Source organism: Pollachius pollachius (genome assembly GCF_949987615.1).
Source record: "Pollachius pollachius genome assembly, chromosome: 2".
Taxonomy (NCBI): Eukaryota; Metazoa; Chordata; class Actinopteri; order Gadiformes; family Gadidae; genus Pollachius; species Pollachius pollachius.
This window is the reverse complement of record NC_136935.1, coordinates 37467260-37489281: the sequence shown is the minus strand read 5'-3', so window position 1 is coordinate 37489281 and position 22022 is coordinate 37467260. Positions and strand designations below refer to the sequence as shown.

At 44.8% G+C, this 22022-nt stretch overlaps 1 protein-coding gene across 1 annotated transcript in view; it reads left to right on the top strand.

The window, feature by feature from the left end:
* Nucleotides 1-6691: 6691 nt before the first annotated feature.
* Nucleotides 6692-22022, top strand: part of cacna1ib (calcium voltage-gated channel subunit alpha1 Ib) — a gene marked incomplete at its 3' end in the record, with an annotated part of 112183 nt that continues 96852 nt past the window's right edge. The window contains exon 1 of the mRNA XM_079730335.1: nt 6692-6832. Coding sequence (XP_079586461.1) covers nt 6758-6832 — 75 coding nt within the window. The 5' untranslated portion in view covers nt 6692-6757. The remainder of the gene's footprint in view (nt 6833-22022) is intronic.

Genomic DNA, 22022 nt, shown 5'->3' with positions numbered 1-22022 from the left:
TACAGATGTGCTCACACTCGCACTTACAAACACAAGTGTGCACGCATATATCTTCGCAGAACTGCGATCCCTGCTCCTCCTAGCTTAAGTTCTGTGGTATTGTTGAACAGTACACCTAAAAAGAGTTACTGTGTGTTAACCAGCTTGCCTGGTATGAGAGGGAACAAGAGGTGGATTGATAAAGTAAAACACAAGGTGCATCGATTGGCCCTAGCGGTTAGCCAAACACTGAATGAATAGCCAGTTTAGTGTGTGCCGGTTGAGCGAGCATAGTATTAGAACGATGTTTAAGAACGTGTTCATCATCAAAGCCATGTTTACCAACTGTCTTTTAATCATGAATAATTCAAGCCAATTCCCATGCAGAACACGTTAACGGCCTGTCTCAAGTTTGCATTGTTTAATAAGGGGGAGTTCTCAAGACAGAAAAGTGGGTTGAAAGAAAGAGTGAATGGCATGTAGCACTGGACACTGAAGACAAGGTGCCTAATTGACAGGGTGCAGTAGGCCAACCATATGAGCGCTCTTTAAAACATTTCAAGAACTCTTATGTGTTTCAGACCTTGGTGTGGGAATCTGTATAGGATGGATAGGATAGTGTTGCAGGGGCCGAGAAGCGTTGACATTATTCCTCTCTTTTCGAGGCAGACCTTTGTATTTGAAGAAGGTGTTTTCTGAAATGATCAGTTTACTCTCTCTTGGCTCCTAAAGCAGAATATGTGAGGATGAGTTTAAGACCTTTCGCAACCTTTCATACAGCAAACAAACCAAAACACACACTTCAGCACACAGTGCAACACTAAACAATTGCAATCCCTTCTATCCTCCAACTCTCACCCCTCTCTCTTTCTATTTCTCTATTCCCCTCTTTCCCTTTTCCTTATGCTTTCCTCACCCACTCACCTAAGTCCTATGTCACTCTGTCTCTACAGTTCTCTCTCTTTCAATTTACCTACCTCTCTCTCTAGATCACCCCCCTTCCCCGAACCCTCTCTCCTCCTGTCTGATTCATTGATCCAAGGGTCAACGAGGATTACTTGTAGATGAATTCTAGATAATAAGATGTAGATAACCTCCTGTCCCCCAATCCCCTTCTGGAGACTTATTAAAGATCTAATGAGAATGTTGAAGGTTTAGGATATTCCTTTTTAATATTGATAATTCCAGTTCTAAACTTCCAGTAACTAATCAACCGATCATCAAACATACTTATGTATTTCTGCAGTTTTGCGTTCCAGCTTTTTGTTTTCTGTAATCCACCAGAGCCTGCTTGGCCAGAGGCTTATGAGGCCTGGTGAAGAGCATAAGGTGAGCTAAGGACTAGATCAATTAATCAACCATTAAGTCAAATTAACAAATTAGTACTTTGTTCCAGCGGGCGCTGTCCGAGGTCCTGAAGTCGGACCTGTGTGTTCCACCCAAACAAACTTCAAGACCTGTGTTACACCCAAACAAACATAAAGACCTTTGTGTTACACCCAAACAAACCAAAATACCTGTGTGTTACACTCAAACAAACTTAACCTTACAATCCTTTTTCAAAACTGAGTTTCTAAGATTACATTTCCCTGTCACGGTGTGTGTAGTGGATACATCCCTCTGTGATAAGCTATGGGTATTTCACATTTTTAAATCCTGTTGTATCACTTTAAATTAGTAATAGCATTCCCATCATAACATTCCTTTAGATCCTGTTGTATCACTTTAAATTAGCAACAACTTTCCCATGACAACATTCCTTTAGATCCTTTTGTATCACTTTAAATTAGTAACAATGTTCCTTTAGATCCTGTTGTATGACTTCAAATGGGGAACAACATTCCTTTAGATCCTGTTGTATCACTTTAAATGAGGAACAAAATTCCTTTAGATCCTGTTGTATCACTTTAAATGAGGAACAACATTCATTTAGATCCGTTTGTTTCACTTTAAATTAGAAACAACGTTCCTTTAGATCCTGTTGTATCACTTTAAATTAGTAACAGCATTCCCTTAATGACAGAGCCGGTGTGAGTACAAGAGGGATACTTTCTTGCCTTGTCTCTTGCGTGGTGTTGCTACACATGTTCTATTTATTCCTTTATTCAGGCAGGGTGAATCACTGCTCTTGGCAACAGTGGTTTCATTCACTGTATTACCATTTCAATTGACTTTCCTTTTAGTTTGGGGCTTTCTTTTCATTAGCAACACCTGAACACCTCAGGCTGTAATGGTCCTGTTGTCGCATTCTCTTGCACTCATACTACCCATTCAACTGCATCTGGTCTTTTTTTTCGTGTGTGCGTGTGTTGCCGTACACACACAGCTACACATGCTATGGCCGTCCACAGTATGACTGCAGTGGATGAATTTGTATCTTGATCACGTCGATCAGATATATTGTTTATAACAAGCTTTCCCTGAACTTTCAATAAAGAATAATGTATTATTGGGTCTGTTTGTCGCTGGCGTATATATGTGTCTGTGCCTTGTATTTACGGTGTTGGTGTGTTGTGTAGGGTGTTGAATTATTCAGGTGATGTTGTGATTGTATTCATTTATCTTATCTACATGCACATGTGTATGTAAATGTGTGTCTGTGTGTGTGTATGTAACTCATTCATTATTAACAAGAGATTAGGATTCTGTTATTACCCAACAACATTATCTATTTCCAGAGCACCGTACTCTAATTAGAAAGCAGGGAGAAATGCCTGTGTGTCTGTGTGTGTGTGTGTGTGTGTGTGTGTGTGTGTGTGTGTGTGTGTGTGTGTGTGAGCGCGTGTTCAACTTATTGCTGCAGCTTACATCGTACATAACGATTAACATTGATTGATTAACACCTGTTAATTTTTCCCGGTGAGGAAACAACGGTAGGCTTTAAGGATTTGTGGGAATTTATACCATTCTGTCATCGGGAAAAGTTTTTAGACCATTCCGTAGCCACTCAATGGACACCTGAAAAAACACAGCCACAGCAAAGGAACAGATTCATAAGAGATCGTCTTCATTTTCTTTTGGTCAAGCGTCTTCAAAGCTTTCACTTTACACTCTAAATTGCTCCTACAAATATCGGAGTAGCTACAAAAAAAGTTAAACTGCTGCAAAGCCTCTTTCACCACCCGCCACCCGAGCGGAGAGTAGATCATGTCAAATGGGGTGTCTGCCTCTCTCCCTCTTGTCCCACCCGTCCGTCCGCCCCCTGGTCTCCCGCCTGTTCCCTCCTCTCCTCTCCTTTATCTCACCCTGTGTTTGCCATCGCAAATTCTCTGCTCTTCCTCTTCGTCGTTGACACCTTTTCTCCGCTGCTCTCTGTGATCCATCAGCGTGAATGAACTCTCCTCCCCAGTTTGAATTACTCCCCCCCTCGCCTGTCTTGCCAGGGTTAGGGCACGGCGTTGCCATCAATTAGGATGTAATTCTGTTAGCCAACGAGCGGTTATTCCTTCAGCTTATGAAAACGTCTGCTGAGCGGCTGGTGGGGGGGCTCTCTGTCGCCCATTTACAGATCAAACTTATCTAATGGAAGATGGAAAAGATAGTTTGGGCTATTTACATATTCACCCTCATTATACCAAACCGGATGATATTTTACCAGACAATAACACACCACACCACAGCCCAAAATAGCATACCATTACTCGCAGCATTATTCAACACTGTATCTAACCCTATCTCTCATTCTATGTATCTTTATCTACCATGACATTCATTATCACCCAACATGCTAAAGCTGACACCTCTCGCTGGGTGGTTTTATTCAGCTCTATCTGCGAGTATTTGTTTGTTTTGTGGCGCGCAACGGAGCCATATTGGAGCCAGTTAGTGTAGGTGGGTATCTCTCTGAACCGCCTTTGGCAGCCCGGCTCCAGGAAGTGTCGATTCTCAGTGAGTCATATGTGCTGCCAGGGAGATGAGGGAGCCATCCAAGAGATGCTCTTTAATAATAGGCTGCGTATGTGTTTAACTTGTTTCGCTTCCAAACTATAATTCTCTCTCTGTATGAGTTGTCTGTTTGGACAACTTGTGATTGTATCCATGAGTTCATTCCAAGTACTCGCATCACGTACATTTATTTTTATTTTGCCAACCTTTTATGAAGCGTGACATATGCTACAATGTTGCTTTGTGTATGACGGGCCCGGTAAGCTTTGTTTGTTGTAGGTAGCTTTCTGTTCTGTGTTTTAGAGACCTATGTTTGAGTGAGTAGGAAGCTTCTCTGAAGCAACCGAGCCAGAGTACGGCTCTTGATCCAATATTAAAGTGGAATGTCCGAGGCAGAGGTTCCAACCCTCACGGCCTTCTACCGTGACCACATTTTTAGGTCAGAAAATTATTTCTCCATGGACTCCTACGTCTTGCCTCTCTTGTTGTTCTCAGAGTATCACCATCCGCCTGACACATTTCTGAGTGAAGTGCTTGGTAGAAGTTTGCTTGTGGCTACAAATTTAGCAGTCTAAACGCATAAAGAACTGTAACCCCTTTTTGTATTCATCAAGAGTCTGCAGCCAAATATCTACAGCTTATATGCCAGCCCTCTCCCGAGACCCAGTATCCAACTCCCAAGTGGGGTCTTGACGCCAAGGTTGGGAAACACTAGTGTGAAGACCCCCCCCCCCCGCCCGCTATGAAGTTTGTGATGGAACTGATTTATGGAGGGCTGTCGGCTGTCTGAATAAACAGGATGTGAAGAGGGTGACACATGTTGGAGGGAGACATGTTTACAAGTGTGTCTTGTTATCTGTGTTTGTGTGTGTGTGTGTGTGTGTGTGTGTGTGTGCACTTGTGCATGCGTTAGCATAACATTTGATGGAATATAATTGGCGTAACATTGGCTAGAAAAACATTAACTATTTCACCCAGTGCCTTTTAATGAAAACCGTCGTTGGGAAAACAGCTAAGATAGAATCTTTCAAAATTTCATTTGAACACCTCAAATAAGATTGTACCAATACAAATAATAATTTGTGGAGAGGACAGTTCGTTTTTATAATAAAGGAGAAAAAAATATACGATAACAGAAAAATATAATGGAATGGCAAAAATGAATAACATAATGCCATTCCAGGAAAAGGCAAGCAAAAAATAAAGATCAACATTTTTAATATCTTCTTAAAAGTGCCCAGAGAGCCTGCTCCTCTCAGATATTAAGGAATATCATGGGATGGTGTTCCATAATGTATTTGCCGCATATGGACTGTTTTGCCGTGACCACAGTCCTAATCAAAGATATGAAAGCCATGGGGCCTCAGTCCGTTGGTTTTGTCCATCATCTTTGTTCGAGTTATTGGGTTGTTAAACCCTGTTCATTGTTTAGGTTTGAAAACTAGGTTTGAAAGAGTTATCTTCTTGTTGCCAGTCTTATCAGCCGCATGCAATATATTAGCTCTAACTGAATGAGCCTGGAACCCGTTTTGTCAGGGGGAGTTGTGTTTGAATGAATGAATAACTGGCTGCAGCTTTTCATTAAATACAGTCGCTGGTAAGGTCGGGTTCATTTTCCATGGCTTGCACCAGAATTGGGGCTGGTCACACCAACAACCTGCCTTTTAAAAGCATACAAAGAAATGGAATAAAAAGAATATCCTTTGCTTCCAACGTTAGTCATACACTTGAATAAATATTCTTCTGAACAAAAGTAAGTTAAAACCATTTACAGCTTGTTTGAAAAAATAAAATAAATATGTTAATAAATACATTCACCAGCTTCAAACGTTAAAGATATTCCCTAACCCTGTCACTGCTCACCATTCACATTGCGTCACACAGGTTAGAATATTCCGTAGTCCATATGGTTCTCTATTGTACTCCATGTACAGTCATCTCACTGCTGACGTTCCGCTCCAACACCTCTGTTCACTGGAGGAATGGAGAACGGCTGCTCATTGGAAATCCATGGGCAGTCATTCAGCCATGCCAGGGGCTCCAGAGCCCATTTTAGTGCCTCCCGACACGGCTCATCGATTCCTTCATTGTCGTACACCACTAAGCCACTCTAACCCTTCTCCCTTCTTACCTGCCTCTCTTTTCACACCTTCTCCTCTGTCTCTTTCTTGTACCCCCACCATTCAATTCTGTTGGACTCTATCTTCTTTCTTATCTCTGGGAGGTTTTAACAACTTGTTTGTTGTCAAATAACTCCGATGCCATGCTGTGCAGATCTCTTTTTTCACGTGAAGCAAATATATATAAAAATGCTTCTTTTTTATTTTGTTTCCCTTTTGCTCAGCTCTTCTGAAGAGAAGAGATTCTATCCTGGTTGTCTGTCTCTGTCTCCCCTACACAGACTATACTCTCTCTCTTACACGGGGTTGTCTCTCTCCCCCTCTCTCTAACCTTTGGTCTTCTATGTCTCTCTCCCACAGACCGCCCCGTTGCCATGACGATTGAGGAGGAGGAGGGCCTGACCCCGGCCTCCGCTATCGTCGGGGTAACGCCGACCCCTGTCGTCTTCGCGACGACCACGGCATGGGAAGATGGCAGCGGTGGCGGTGGCGGCGGCAGCCAAGCCTTCACTTTCTCCTCTCCGCGACAGCACTCCCCAAATCACCGCCTCTCTCCAAGGGAGCAGGAGGAGGAAGAGGAGGAAGGGATGATGGAGGTGGACTGGATTGAAGAGGACATAGTGGAGGAGGAGGAGGAGGAGGAGGTGGGCCGGTGTGACAGTGAAGTAGGGTGTGACCACCACCATGATGATGATGATGATGATGATGATGATGATGATGATGATGACGAAGGCAGCAGTGATGCCAGTGTGCTGGTGGTCCCCCACCCTGAGATGGTTCCCGTGGTCTTCTTCTGCCTCAAGCAGACCACCTTCCCCCGCAGCTGCTGCATCAGCCTCGTCTCCAGCCCATATCCTTTGCGTTGCCGCGGTAACGGTATGCGTGTGCGTGTGTGCGTGTGCGGAAGGACTTTTCTGCAGTATGATCTGATACATTCGGCTAAAGTCACCGGCTGAACTTTGCAAACACTGCTTGACAGATGAAAAATTTGATTTTATTATATCTCAATGCTTGAATGTATTGGAGACTGAAGTCCAAAAAGCTAGAGAGATCTTTCATTTCCTGTGTTGTACTAAAGTGGGTGAATCATGCGAGGACGGAGTGAAGGTTGAAGGTGGTTGCCGTTCTGCACTTACCTGCTTTAAATTAATTGTACACGGTACAATCCTGCTCCCTTTTGTTAATAACGTGGCTTTAGCTTAAGTTCAACCACACTATTTTAGGGAGAATTCTGACTGGGGCATTCTCTGCCTCCTTCAAAATAAGAGTTCAACAAATGTGCTTTCACGATTCCGAGCAGGTTCTTTGTGTATCATCGTCCACCGGAACCGGAATAAGGATACAGCAATTCTGTTCTACAGCTAAATTACAATTTTAGGGGGTTGGGTGGTTTGAAGCAGTTTCCTCCGGCCAATGTGGTGTGGCTTTTAATCATCTCTTTCCATCTTTTTGGGTCTTGTTTAACAGCATAGATTATGGCAGAGGTGTGTTTGTGTGTGTTTGTGTGTGTGTGTGTGTGTGTGTGTGTGTGTGTGTGTGTGTGTGTGTGTGTGTGTGTGTGTGTGTGTGTGTGTACCCGTGCGAGAGCGATGGAGAGAGACACACACGACAGATTTAGAGAGACAGCATGACTGTGTACGGGCAACGGAGTGACGAGAGAGAGACAGAGTGTGACAGATAAACAGAGAGCAAAAGGGAGCGGGTCAGATAAACGGAGAGAGCAGCAGGTATACTTACGTTTTATAGACCATCCATCCAATTCACTGGTCTAACTGGAAGAGCATTCACACTGCACCCAGCCTTCTCTGACACTCAGTCTTTCTTCTCTTACATTCAATCATCTCTTATTCTCTTTTCCTCCCTGCGCCTCTCGACTTAGTCCTCGCCTTCTCATCCTCTATTTCTCGCCCTCTCTCTCCTCCTATCCCTCTATTTCTCTCTCCTCTCTTCATCTCTCCATCTCTCCTGCTTTCACACTCTCCCTATCCCTCCTTCTACCTCTGTCACTCTGTCTCTGACATTGTACCTTCATACCCAGTCCCTCCTCCTCCTCTTCCCCTCTTTCATCCTCTACTTTTCCACATTTTCTCCTCTTTTTCCTCCTCATCCTCCTGTCTCCCTTCTCTCTAGGGTGTGTGTGTGTGTGTGGATGTGTGTGTGTGTGTGTGTGTGTGTGTGTGTGCACTCCCTCCCTCCCTAGGATCCCTGCTGGCAGTGTGAAGCCTAGCCCATCTCAAACCAGCGGGGTGGGCGTCGCCCTGTGTTGCCAGGAGGCGAGAGAGGCTGTGAAGTCACGGGGATGATTAGAGCAGTGATGGGACGGTGACCTCATAGGGAGCTGTCTCTTGTTCTGGAGATGCTTGAGAAGGTCTCACTCTGAAGACCCCTCTGTCGATCGGCCTCCTCTTGCTGTCCAATTACTTATCCCGAAATGGATTAACGAGCATCCGCGTGTGTGTGTACGCGTTTGTGTGTGTGCTATCAATCGGAGTTTATGCTTGCCATCTGTGTCTGGGTTCACCCATTTACATCATTGTGTGTGTGTGTGTGTGTGTGTGTGTGTGTGTGTGTGTGTGTGTGTGTGGGGGGGGGTGTGTGTGTGTGTGTGTGTGTGTGTGACTAAAGCAATATGCCTATAAATATACTTGATTTCTTACTATATTTACATAATTAATTCATTGTCTCTCATTATCTTTCTCTCTTTTTTTTAACTCTGTTTATCTCTCTCTTTCTGTCCCTCTCTCTCTATCTCTCTCTCTGTGCCTCTGTTTCTCTTTCTCTCATTATGTTAGCCTCTACCCATCACTTAATAGACGGTAAATCAACAGTGGGTTTGCGTTCAAATCTCATTGCAGTAAGGCAATAAGAAGGGCGAGAGATACAATAAGACAGAGCAAGGCGAGGGAGAGAGAGCGAGAGCGTTGGCAGCCCCATAGTGTTGAAATGAATGCTGGGGGCTATTCTCAGTAACAGACAGATTTAATTTATGTCCCGCTGCACTTCCAGAGAATCACTGAGCGCGGGACATATCCCTGTCATTCATCTCTCTTCCAGAACTCATCTGCACACCACTGACTCTTCATTTAGCGATCTCCCTCTGCTCTTTTATTAGTCAGAGGTTAGCTGTGTCTAACGCAGTCTGTCTGTTTCCCCTGACACACAACTATGTAGAACTCCTTAGCACTCCTTAGCACACCTCACGTCAGACATTTACGCACACTTCATTCTCAAACATGTACACACTGTCACACACTTGTCACACACTCACACGCACGCAGGCGCGCACACACGCATGCACACACACACTTAATCTCACACAGGCGCTCACACACTTATACAGACACACACCCATGCATACACACAACTAAAAACAAAGTTTTTCGAAGACGAGACAGAAGGCAGAAAGCAAACATCAAAGTGATCGATGCAGCTACAGCAGCCTCATATTCCGTCCACTCAGCCAACCGGTGTTGGCAGCTTGCTACTTCAAAACCTTTCCCCCCCTCTTCAACATAGCCTCTCACCACCGTGATGATGATATGCAAATGATCATCTCGACGGGCTGGTAATCAGTGATAAGTATCCTCAGCTGCTGCAGGACAAGTATTCTTCCTCGTGCAGAGGCTTAATGAGGCGATGATCTACAGGTGTCAACCACTCCATCATGTGCTTCAGGTGGGCCGGGGCATCACTGCAGCATGGTAGAATGTGGTGTCTCTATCGTCATAGAGACACCGCATCGCAAACCTACTTTGTTGTTGTCGCGTAGTAAGTAGTACAACTTTTGGAAAAAGGAATATTTAGTGGAAGAGTGCAATGAGGCAATGAGGTGTCCAGATTATTCTAAATAGCTGTCTGGTATTTGCTAAGTAGCTGTCTGGCCTCTTATACCATCCACAAATGAACCGGGCGGCAGGCTGCTTTATGCTAATGGTGCATCATTTGGTTCATTTGGCAGAGACATAAAGTGTTTTCTTGTTATGTCTGCAGTGCGGTCAGCGCTTGGCACGTCCTGTTCTGCTGAGATCGGCTGGTTTAGGACGCTAGGGAACCATGGAGGCTGCTGAGAACCCGTGGCTAGGCGGTCAAAATAAGAGAGGATGGTCCTTATCTTAGCTTTCCTCTATGGGAAATTCACTGCGCATGGTCAAGGACAGGAGCCAGAGGAAAATGGAATAATCAATTAAAATAGGAGTTAAAGAAACGACACATCAAATATATCTATTATCACATTATGAATTGTAGCGATCTCAATGCAAACGTCAAAGAAATCTGTAAACATTACAGATGGTTGAGGCAGACAGTATTTCATTGAAACGATACATCATTGACCATTACACATAAGTGTTTAAACTAAGGCTCAACTCAGTTCTGTGTACGGGTGTCGGGGGGTCGGGGGGTTGGGAGGGTCATTCCAGATTGGTGTAGTCAGTCAAGCTCAGCCCGATATCTACCCGGTCCAGCTGAAATGGGTCTGGTTACGATATGGAAGCACAGCACCAAGTGGGAGAGGAGCTTCTGAGATAGCCTGGACTCCTATCAAGACCCGCTGGAGCTGTAATGGACCATGAGAGAGAGAGAGAGAGAGAGAGAGAGAGAGAGAGAGAGAGAGAGAGAGAGAGAGAGAGAGAGAGAGAGAGAGAGCGCGCGCAGTGGACCGGACAACTTAGATTATATTGTGTCAATTGCAGTTCTCATACAGGTGGAGAACAAACACACAAACGCAGAGCCATAAACAAACACAGTATATTACAAGCACAATCACAAGTACCTCCCCATACACACATACATTTACATATAAAGCAAACACGGGCACGAACACGCACACACACATACACATATACATACACACACACAAACAATGAAAGGACAGATAGGAACTGACGAAGAGGTGGCAGATCGCTTGGGCTTGGGAATCACATATTGCCTCCTTCCTCCGGTCAATGTAGCCACCTGTAGACCAAAATGGAGGAGAAAAACAGGATAGAGGGGCTGATGGAGGAGGAGAAAGAGCATGAAGGTGGGGGAGGGTTGAGAGACCAGAGGGTTGTATTGATGAAGACGAAAATACACAGTGATGTGTGTGTGTGTGTGTGTGTGTGTGTGTGTGTGTGTGTGTGTGTGTGTGTGTGTGTGTGTGTGTGTGTGTGTGTGTGTGTGTGTGTGTATAAAACAAGGAGGTTGAGAGACGGGCTATGCAGAGAGAAGGAGTGGGGTGAGGGAGAGAGAGGAGCTGAGAGAGAGCTAGAGAGGCTGAGAGATAGAAGGGGAGGGAGAGAGAAAGAGATATAGGTAATGTCATTTAGTTGAGGTATTTTCTGCTCCAAATCCGTGTGTTGGCGAGGGAAGGTCAGGTTAATAGCTTCCAATTCACTTTCAATCTCTTTTAGATAAACACTTTCCACCACACACACACACACACACACACACACACACACACACACACACACAAAACCACAACCAACTGCCTCATAAAAGAAAACACGCAAGCGTGCAAACACACACACATTCTGCAACCAACTACATCACACAAACACACGCAAGTGCGCACACACTCACAAGCTCATGCACAAACACACAAATTCAATAATTCAAGGTTCTTTTGGTGTTCTCACTAGAAAGTTTCTTTGCACAAACCAAAAGCCCAGTTTTATATATTCTTAGTGAGTAATGCCCTTAGTGTCAGATGAACGGATAGCTTCAGATGCTACCTATTTACTAAATCATCAAGCAGACGCCTGCATCTAAAGCCCCTTACCGTGGATTCAGACAAATGTCCTTACGGTGCAGGTATTGGCATCTTGCTCAGTGATGAGGAGTAGATCCCTAACTATTATACTTCCCATTGGCATTTCCCCTTACACAGTAAGACAGTGTGCCAGCAATCTGTTTTCTCATCAGATTGACATTCCGGTTTGACATTTATCCTCTTCAGTCACATGACGCTTGGACATGGCTTGATGCTGATTGGTTGGTTAATTAGCAACAATTGTTAACGACCACAGATGTCTATTACAGGCATTTGGAGCGAGCCCTAACATTTTATGAGCCTGTTCATAATGTAAACAATTGCTGTTGCTGCCTGTATTAGTGTGCGTGTGCGTGTGTGTGTGTGTGTGTGTGTGTGTGTGTGTGTGTGTGTGTGTGTGTGTGTGTGTGTGTGTGTGTGTGTGCGTGCGTGCGTGCGTACGTGCGTGCGTGCGTTCTGGGTTGGTATTGGGCTTGAATTAGTGCATGTCTATTTATGGCAAGAGTGGTTGCGTTGAAGTTTCTCAGTTGGAGTTTCTCAGTAAGTTTTCTCAGGAATGACTTAACATGTTCCCTCTCGTTCTCTATGCCTCCAGAAGCTGTAGATGAAAGACAGGGTTTCTGAGAGCCGAGGGCGACTAGATGAACACACTGGGGCTAAGAGAGAGAGGTTGTATAGGGACAGATGTGGTGAGAAAAGAAAGTCAGGCAGAGAGAGTGACAGAGAGGAGATAGGTACGGGCAGAGAGATGGAGCAGATAGAGAGGCATACAGAGAGACAGAGAAGAGAGATTGGTAGAGCAACGGGCAGAGTGAAGAAGACCAGGGACATACTGGAAGAAAGACAGGTAGCGGAAAAACAGGACTTAGCAGATAGTATAAGAGGAGAAATGAATAGACCAATTAAAGCAGAGAGGCAGCTGACAGACAGAGAGGAGAGGAAAAAGAGGAGAACAGCAGAACACTGGATTACAGCTTGTCAATCACTTCTTATTCACCTGTTCAGTCTGCTCGCCTTCTATCTCTCTCGCTCTCTCACTCTTGCTAGTAGACCCTCGTCCATGCCCCCTCCACCAACTCTTGGAACTAATGCTAATGCCTCAAATAATCATTATGTTAATGACGCAGTTAATCACTATGCTAATGCAATGCTAACACCGCTGTACCCAGCTGTCAGAGCTGAAGAAAGGTGGCATCATCACATTGTGCTGGCCCTTACCCTTACTATGCCGTCTGCTCCCACCCTCCTCTCCGTTTCCCTACGGTGGTTCCTCCCCTTGAAGGTTTAAAGATATGCGCGCCTCTACGATTTCCCTGAGGCTGACCAGCAGGATAACTCCCATGATCCTTTTCTCATTCCTACTTTCTTCCGTTTCTTTTGGTGATTTTTATGGAAGTGAGGTCTGAGATTGTATCCTGGATGGTGGCGTCATGTTCAAAGATGTTGCTGAAAGTTATGCATTTACGATTTTCCCATTTTGTGAGAACGAATGTAGACAGTTTCTGAAGACGTGAGGTGAAAACATCACTCAAGTCAAATAAATCATACACTTCAATACACTATCTCTAAATATCCCGATCTGTAGGCTGAAAGCGTCAGAAATAGAAAAAAAGCAACAGTCAAAGCGAAGATAAATAATCAAATGTATCTTCAGCCAGAGGCACCGCACTGGGAGAGGCTACAGTGTTCCTCTCATGAAATAAAAACCAAGACAACGCCAGCAAATTGACAGAAGCCAGTAATCCTTTTAATGGCTGCCACTTTTCCCACATCTAACTTAATAAGCTTGCAAGAACGCTGCGGAGCAGAGCTGAACTACACAGGAGGTGACTAAGGTCAGTGCGACAAACGAAGTAATGAAAGAGACAAGAATATGGCAGCAAAACGGAACGTGACTTCATTAGTTCAACCTCATGACTCCAATTTTCTGTCTTCAATTTAATGGAAAATATAAAAAAAGGAAAAGGTTTTTGGTCGAGACAATAAGATGGAAAGAGAGAGCAGCACAGATAGATAAATTAGGGAGAAAACAACAATTAGCATTCACAATTTACTAATTACTTTTTATAATTGATCATTCAGAACATTTATCAGCAGATTCTTTTATCCAAACGGCTTCCAGTGATTTTTCTTTTTTACACATGATAATAAAATGGTAAGGGTTATGGCTTATTGCGCAAGGATGCTATACTGGTAGCCTGTTGCCAATGGGCTTCAAACCTAGAACCTTTCAGCTGGGACTTGAATTACATCCCCACCGGTCTATCCTGCCTCTCTTTATGACTTAAATAAGCCTTTAAAATAAAGCTCCAGTGTGAATCCTTGGGGCGTGTATGTTTATACAGCATGATGTAAGAGCACCTATTCTGTCCCTTAATGTTTAAGTGATTCCTTATCACAGGGTTCGATATAGGACCAGCTGTCTATAAGTGCTGGGACCAAAATAAATGAGAAACATAATGTGTTCTGCGGCTGTCTGGACTTTTTAATTGGAAATGTCTAATTGGATTTGTCGTCTAATTTGATGGGTTTAAAGAGGAAAAAAAATGCTCTGTCTGTAATTGAAATTAAAACAAAAACATAGGGTGGTTATGGTAAGATCTACCACCACATAAGCTAACTATTCCCCCATGCCTCGAGAGCATTGACGCAAACCACCTCCACTCGCCTCTCATTCAATCTATTGATCAGAACTCTTTGGTTTTGTTGTTGAGCCTTTTAGATGCAGTGTTCCGCTTCCTGGGTATGAATATTGAATGGATGTCATTCTCTATTTATTTTTTTTTATCAATCAGTAATTCAACTCTGGCAGATATCTATTGATGATAGGACAGGGTGCTACTACTCTACTTATACTAGGACCATGTAGTGTGCCAAATGTTAAGAATCCTCTTCCCATCTTTACTGTGAAAACAATATAGGGTACAACCTATGTTTCGGGTTCAAATACTGATGATTCTGATGGCGATGGTTCTTATGACACCAGTTGCTCTGGCGGTAGTTCTTCTGGCGATGGTTCCTATGGGGATGAAACCACTGGCGAGGTTCATCTGGGGTTGGTTCCTAAGGCTATGGTTCCTCTGGCGAGGTTCCTATGATGATGGTTCCTATGGGGATTGTCCTCCTGCTGTTTCTGCCCAGTTGTGAGGGCGTCATGTAGAAAGAGAAAGAGGGAGAGACATGAACGGTGTGATGGAAATTGCCATCAGACATGGGGTTCCCAAGACACTAAGACACTGTGACCTCTAAGTTATTATCTATAGTAACCATTTCACTGTTTGTGCCTCACTTATCGCCCTTGGGGGGGGTCCGAGACAGCCTTGGCTGACTCGAAGCTATACCAAGAGCTACATCCGTGCCTTAACACTGGAGTGTGCCCACTGTTCAGGGCTCACTACAACGCTTCAACCTTTGTATGCTTGACGTGCTGAGTGTCCTTTCTGCGCACACTTTTTCTTTGTACTTTCACTCTTTTTTATTTATACTATTTTGCCCTTTATTACAATAAACGCTGAGTTTTGGTGTCAATACAGTTTGAGGATTTTCCGCCAGGGTTTTCTCAGGGTTTGTTGTTTTTGATAAAAACATCAGAATAGTCAATTGACCCCTAGCCCTTACCAATGAACTGTGGAAATGCTTTGAAACTATGGGTGATCATTTTATGCTTGGAGACACTTTCTCAATGTTGGCAGCTTCGTTGGCGGTGAAGTTCATCGCGCACATAGTTACTTCCCCCCGGTCCTTTGGGACAAACAAACACACACACACAAACACACTGTGAGCATTTATGGGAGAAATTAACCATTACTTTTTGTATTAATTATGAGTATTATCAGGCCTATATATCATATAGATACATTAATAGTGTTAAGCAGCAAAATCACCTCTGAATTCATAGGAGAGACTCACACAGCGCCAGAGAGTCTGGGGCCAAGGGGTACTGACGTCCAGCACTCAAGTTTAATTCCCCTATGGAATTAAAATGATCAAAATCATCCCCCTTCTGAAACAGCCATCCCCCCTTCCCATCCCCTGTAAACCAATACAGATATAAATGTCTGCTGAACAAAAAAACAATCCAAACATACCGTTGAATGGCAAAAGGGAGAGCAGGCGATAACCACACTAAACGTAATACTGCTGAGTAAAAGGCACAGATGGACCCTCTTGACCGACCCGTGGCTTGGAGTAGATGCAGTTGAAAACATCAAAAACTATATACAGCAGGTTAAGGAAAAGAACATGTAGGGAAACTTGGAGTTGGTTAAGTGCAGGTTTACAAATAATGTATATTTTTTTATTGATTACATTTATTGCAGTGGTGATGAATTCCTTTTGATATTTCTTAATTTTTGCCAGCTAGGATTAAGTAACGCTACTCTGATGAGAGTAGCAGGAATGACTAGCGTATCTTTTCTAACTTGCATTCTACATGCTAAAATTGTTCTGTGAAATGTGTCCCTGTTTTCATTGAGTGTTCGTTATTAAATCCAAAAACAAGCTGCCCACTCCTGAAGGTAACCATCTCGCTGGTTATTTTCCGTACAAACACCCACTGTGAGCGAGAGGTCAGAACGCTAGCAGCCTCAATTTCCCTGACAGATCCCCCCTGGTGCCTCCTGCTGCCCCCTGTGGCTGGTGCTGGTTATTACAGGTCTGGCTGCCAATACATGTTACCGTCAGTCTCGTGTTCCCTACTGGGTCTGCTGGTGCCGAAATAAATCACAGCTTCCAGCCAGGGGAGAGCACCTGGATGTATGTATGTATATATGTGTGTGTGTGTGTGTGTGTGTGTGTGCGTGTGTGTGTGTGTGTGTGTGTGTGTGTGTGTGTGTGTGTGTGTGTGTTTGTCTCAGTGTTTGTCAGTGTGTGGTGATAGGGGTGAAATTTGTATAGAAGGGGGTTGTGAGTGTGTGTGTGTGTGTGTGGGAGGGGGTGATGAAGGTGTTTGTGTCTCAGTGTGTGTATCAGTATGTGTGTGCTTGTGTCTGAGTGTGTGTGTTGGTGTTTATGTCTGTGCGACTGTGTGTGCTTCCGTGTGAATACCATGTTTGTGTGCATGTATGTGTGTGTGTGTGTGTGTGTGTTACTGTGGTCATCAAAGCACCAGAGAGAAAGTAATTAACACAGCAGGGTGTGGTTGTGTTGGTATGTGTATGTGTGTGTGTGTGTGTGTACAACTGAATGTACTTTTAATATCATTAGTGATGTCTCTGATGTTTTCCTCCTCCTCCATCTCCTTTTCATCCCTTTCTTTGCTGCTGCCCCACCCAACCCTCCCAACAGTGTCACCATGGTGATCGCACCATTCTAACTCTCCCCGCACTCAAGTGGGCTGAACTGTTTGCGTGTGTAGGTCTGTGTGTGTGTCTGTTATATCCTGGGCTCAAACTTTTTCTGAGTGAAGTTTAAATTAAAATCACTTCTCACCTCCATTTCCCTGGATTAGCTGAACTTTGAAGGCGCTTCTGTTTTTAATAAATAAAGACAGTGAGACGTACGGACAATCAGACATGGTGAAAGATTCTTTCTCTGTTTCTATCATTTTTCACTCTCTATCTCTCTCTTCCTCTCTGTCTCTATCCTTCCCTCTCTGCCTCTCTGTCTCTTCCATTAAGGCAGGCAGACAGACGGATTGGCATGCGGTCTTACAGACACAATTGCAGACAGCAGGACAGACTGAGTAACAGACAAGACAAAGGGACAGACAGGAAGACATGAAACAGACATGAAGAAAGCCTCTCTGAGGGCAAGACAGAGAGGCTGACAGATTCAGAATTTCTCCAAACACACACACCCAAACGCGCGCACACACACACACACACACACACACACACGCACACGCACACGCACACGCACACGCACACACACACACACACACCATGTGCAAAAGCACAAGACGTCTTTCCAGTCCTAGATAACACGGCAAGCAAAGAAAACATGTATGTGGATTAAAAACAGCCTCCTCCGGAGGAGGAGGACAGGGGTTTGGGGAGATAAAGGGGGGAAGAAGCAAGATAGAGAGAGGGCGAGAGAAAGAGGGAGGAGAGAGAGGGAGAGATAGAAAGAGAGAGTGATGAGGTAGAGAGAGAGAGCAAGATAAGCCATGACAGGAAGTTTAAACCAAGGCCAAGATGTTGGAGACAAAACACTTGTGTGTGTGTTTATGTGTGTGTGTGTGTGTGTGTGTGTGTGTGTGTGTGTGTGTGTGTGTGTGTGTGTGTGTGTGTGTGTGTGTGAGTGTGTGTGTGTGTGTGTGTGTGTGGGTGTGTGATTGATAGCTTAACTGTTTTTAACAACATCCGGATGCCACATCCCGGGAGTCTTCCCGCCGCTGAACATCAAGATAAAAGCGCTAACAAAGCTACTGTAATTACAACAAAAGAACACAACAAAGTGACAATCTGGTTAATTGAGGAAACAGTGCCATCAGGGAGGGGTACTCTTATTTTGGCGTTGCACCAGAATTATTGGTGTTGATGTTTTTGCAGGATAGACTTGGAACCCGATAGGATTTGGATACAATACTGACTTGCACTGCAGGCAATGGAAAAAGTAACTTGAATGGCACAGTTTCTGATTTAATTCAAGACCGGTGGTTTATGCTTCAGGTCGGCGAACACAAGCAATAATTCCTCCACTTACAATAACGCCTGTTTGGGGTAGAGACACGCTTGTTTCCATGGAAACCACACTCGTCAGAGCAACGAACCCCCACACACTTTTAATAATGGTCCCATAAATGCAATGGATACTTACGCACCCAATGTGTCTCTGGGCCAGATATGTACTGAGGTACACAGGCCATTTTGATTAGAGAGAGAGAGAGAGAGAGAGAGAGAGAGAGAGAGAGAGAGAGAGAGAGAGAGAGAGAGAGAGAGAGACAGAGAGAGAGAGAGAGAGAATTGTTTAAGGATAATTAAATATCAAATTTCATACAATCTTAGAATTTATAATATACTTATAGGCATTTTTTAATAATTCATTATTACAAAGATTATTCTTATTATAATCATGGAGCTTCATTGTTGAGGGAATAAAGATATGTGCTGACTGTTTGTTGATAGAACACCGAACGCCCGTAGGGTTCAGAGGCCACCGAGGAGGAAGCGCTTGAAGTAGAGAAGAGCTTGAGTGATTCATAACAGGTTGATGAGTGTCGGATGGGGGAGGGAGGCAGCTAAGGAAAGGGGGGTTGGGAGAGGAGGAGGGAGACACTGAGAGAAGGAGAGGGGAGGGTGGATGGCTAGAAGAGGGCAGGGTTCAAATTGAAAATGAGGGGAGAGTGTGTGAGAGTGAGTGCATGCGTGTGTGCTCACATGTGTGTGCTCGTGTGCTTGGGTGTAAGACTCCTCCAGTTCTATGCAATGGATTGGAGTGTCATAGCTCTCTCTGTATCTGTATTATCACCCACACAGCTGTTTGGTCTGCTTGAGCCCTGAACCCTGGCTGTCACTCTGCTGTCATTTACACATTACTTGTTAAATACTCACACATATTCTCCAAGTCTCCCTCTCGATCGCTTCACTCTCTATCTCTCTCTATCTCTGTTAACTAATCTATTATATCCCATTCTGTTCTAATGGACTCTATTCTATTCTACTACATTTTATTCTAGTCCATGTTGCTCTGGTCTACTCTGTTCAGTTCAGTGGGATCTCACAGGTGAGTGTGTTGTGTGTCCGTTCTTCAGTGAGCTCGCTGCTACTGCTGCTGGTTACACAAGCCTGACAGTGATCCAGAAATAGACCCGACACAGTGGTGGTGGGCGGAGAGGAGGAACCTCAGCGCTATATCATCACTATCATCAGCACCAACACCATTACCCACCACTGCTATTACCTGCACCTCCAACACAACCCCCGCCACCGTCACCTCCAGCAGCTCAACGACACCACCAACATCACCTATTTCATCACCATGATCACCCTCATCACCGTCAGCATCACCATCGTCATCATCATTATCACCATCACTTCTAACACCTCCACCACCAACAATTCCAGCTCAATCCCACCACTTCTAACACCTCCACCACCAACACCACCTCCATCCTACCACTTCTAACACATCCACCACCAACACCTCCACTCCACACCTACTAACACCTCCACCACCAACACCACCTCCATCCCACCACTACTAACACCTCCACCACCAACACCACCTCCATCCCACCACTACTAACACCTCCACCACCAACACCACCTCCATCCCACCACTACTAACACCTCCACCACCAACACCACCTCCATCCCACCCCTACTTACACCTCCACCACCAACAACACCTCCATCCCACCACTACTAACACCTCCACCACCAACACCACCTCCATCCCACCACTACTAACACCTCCACCACCAACACCACCTCCATCCCACCACTACTAACACCTCCACCACCAACACCACCTCCATCCCACCACTACTAACACCTCCACCACCAACACCTCCACTCCACACCTACTAACACCTCCATCCACAACACCACCTTCATCCTACCCCTCCTAACACCTCCACAACCAATAATTCCACCTCAATCCCACCCCTATTAACACCTCCATCACCGCCAGCCCCACCCCATCACATCCCTTTTAACACCTCCACCACCAACACCACCTCCATCCCACCCTACTAACACCTCCATCCCATCACTACTAACACCTCCACTACCATCAAATACACCTCCATTCTACCACAACTAACACCTCCACCCCCACCAACACCACCTCCACCCCACCAATATTAACACTATCATCACCATCTTTATGACCGCTAAGACCACTGCCGAAGAAAGAGTTACAGAATAAATCTAAAGAAAAGAAAGAAGAACGAAAGAAAGTAAGAAAGGGAGAGACAAGCTGCAGACCTTATGGCGACAGCAACAGACTCCAGCAGATGTTCCACATACCCAGGGTGACAGTGTGTCTGTGTGGCTCTCAGCATCTGCTGGGGGGGCCACATCCCATCGGTAACTGCACACTGCGGTGCTTTTTCACTCTCTCGAAAAAAGCTTGGCCCCTATCCCTATCTATCTCCCTCCGATCTTGCGGCGTCGGCGCTTGCAGACACCGTTAGAGGTGGAGAAAATGTTCAGCGACTGGAACGCCATCTCCTCCTGTCGGACCCCATCGTGTCCTCGCCATCTGCCCCACGCTACGCAATAGTTAGCCCTTAGCCACAAGCTATTAGCACTGCTGTGAACGGAGCGGCTGAACCCTGTGTAGTGCTTTACACAGCAGTGTAGGCGTGTGTGTGTGTGTGTGTGTGTGTGTGTGTGTGTGTGTGTGTGTGTGTGTGTGTGTGTGTGTGTGTGTGTGTGTGTGTGTGTGTGTGGTCGCTGACAAACCTGAGATTCACTGAGGTAATGAAAGATGATTGTGCTATGACTGGCTATGGCTATGACTCACTGACGGATCGCCACACAAACACACACACACACACACACACACAGACACACACACATACACACACACACACACACACACACACAGTGATTCTAAGGAGCACAATCACACAGAAGAATAAGGAAAGTACAGAAATGCAATCATGAAATCCTTGTGCAGGTTGTATGTGTTGTCCCTCACAAACACACATTGTGATGTGATTGGTTGAGACTGGCCCCGATTTTAGACATTTGGGGATCACCAATCTCTTAGTTGGCGTTGTCAAGACAACCAATAAAACTGACAGCATTCCATGTATTTGTGGGTGTGCATAAAGGTAGACAAGCACGTGTGTGTGTGTGTGTGTGTGTGTGTGTGTGTGTGTAGTAGGGTTTGCATGTGCACATGGTGTGTGTGTTTGGCGTTTATTGCTCTCATCGCAGAACTTATTTTGATCTGTTTGTTCTGTATAAATGTAGCATGCAGTACTTCCTCAGAGTATACCTCTGACATCACACGTTCGGTGACAGATGGAAGATGTGATGTGTTTAGATGTTTGGAACAATGAAACTCCATTACTCCCGCCATTGTGGTTTCAAAATAAAAGCATTCAAATAACATTAAACATCAAAATAAAAGCTTTGATGTGAATTGAGCCGTTGATCCCTCATGAATGAAGAAGGAACCGCTTTTAAAAAGCCTTTCTCTCTCGCCCCATCTATCTGTTTTTTTCTAGCTTTTCCTCTCTGCCCTTCCACAAATCTCTTTCTCTGTCTCTCTTTCTTTCTCTGTCCGTCTGTCTGTCCTAATACTTCCGATCGCTCTCCTGGGTAACCCAAATCAGTTGCTATGGCGACCCCCAGGTCGTTTCCCTCCTGCGATTATCTTTCAATGAATCAATG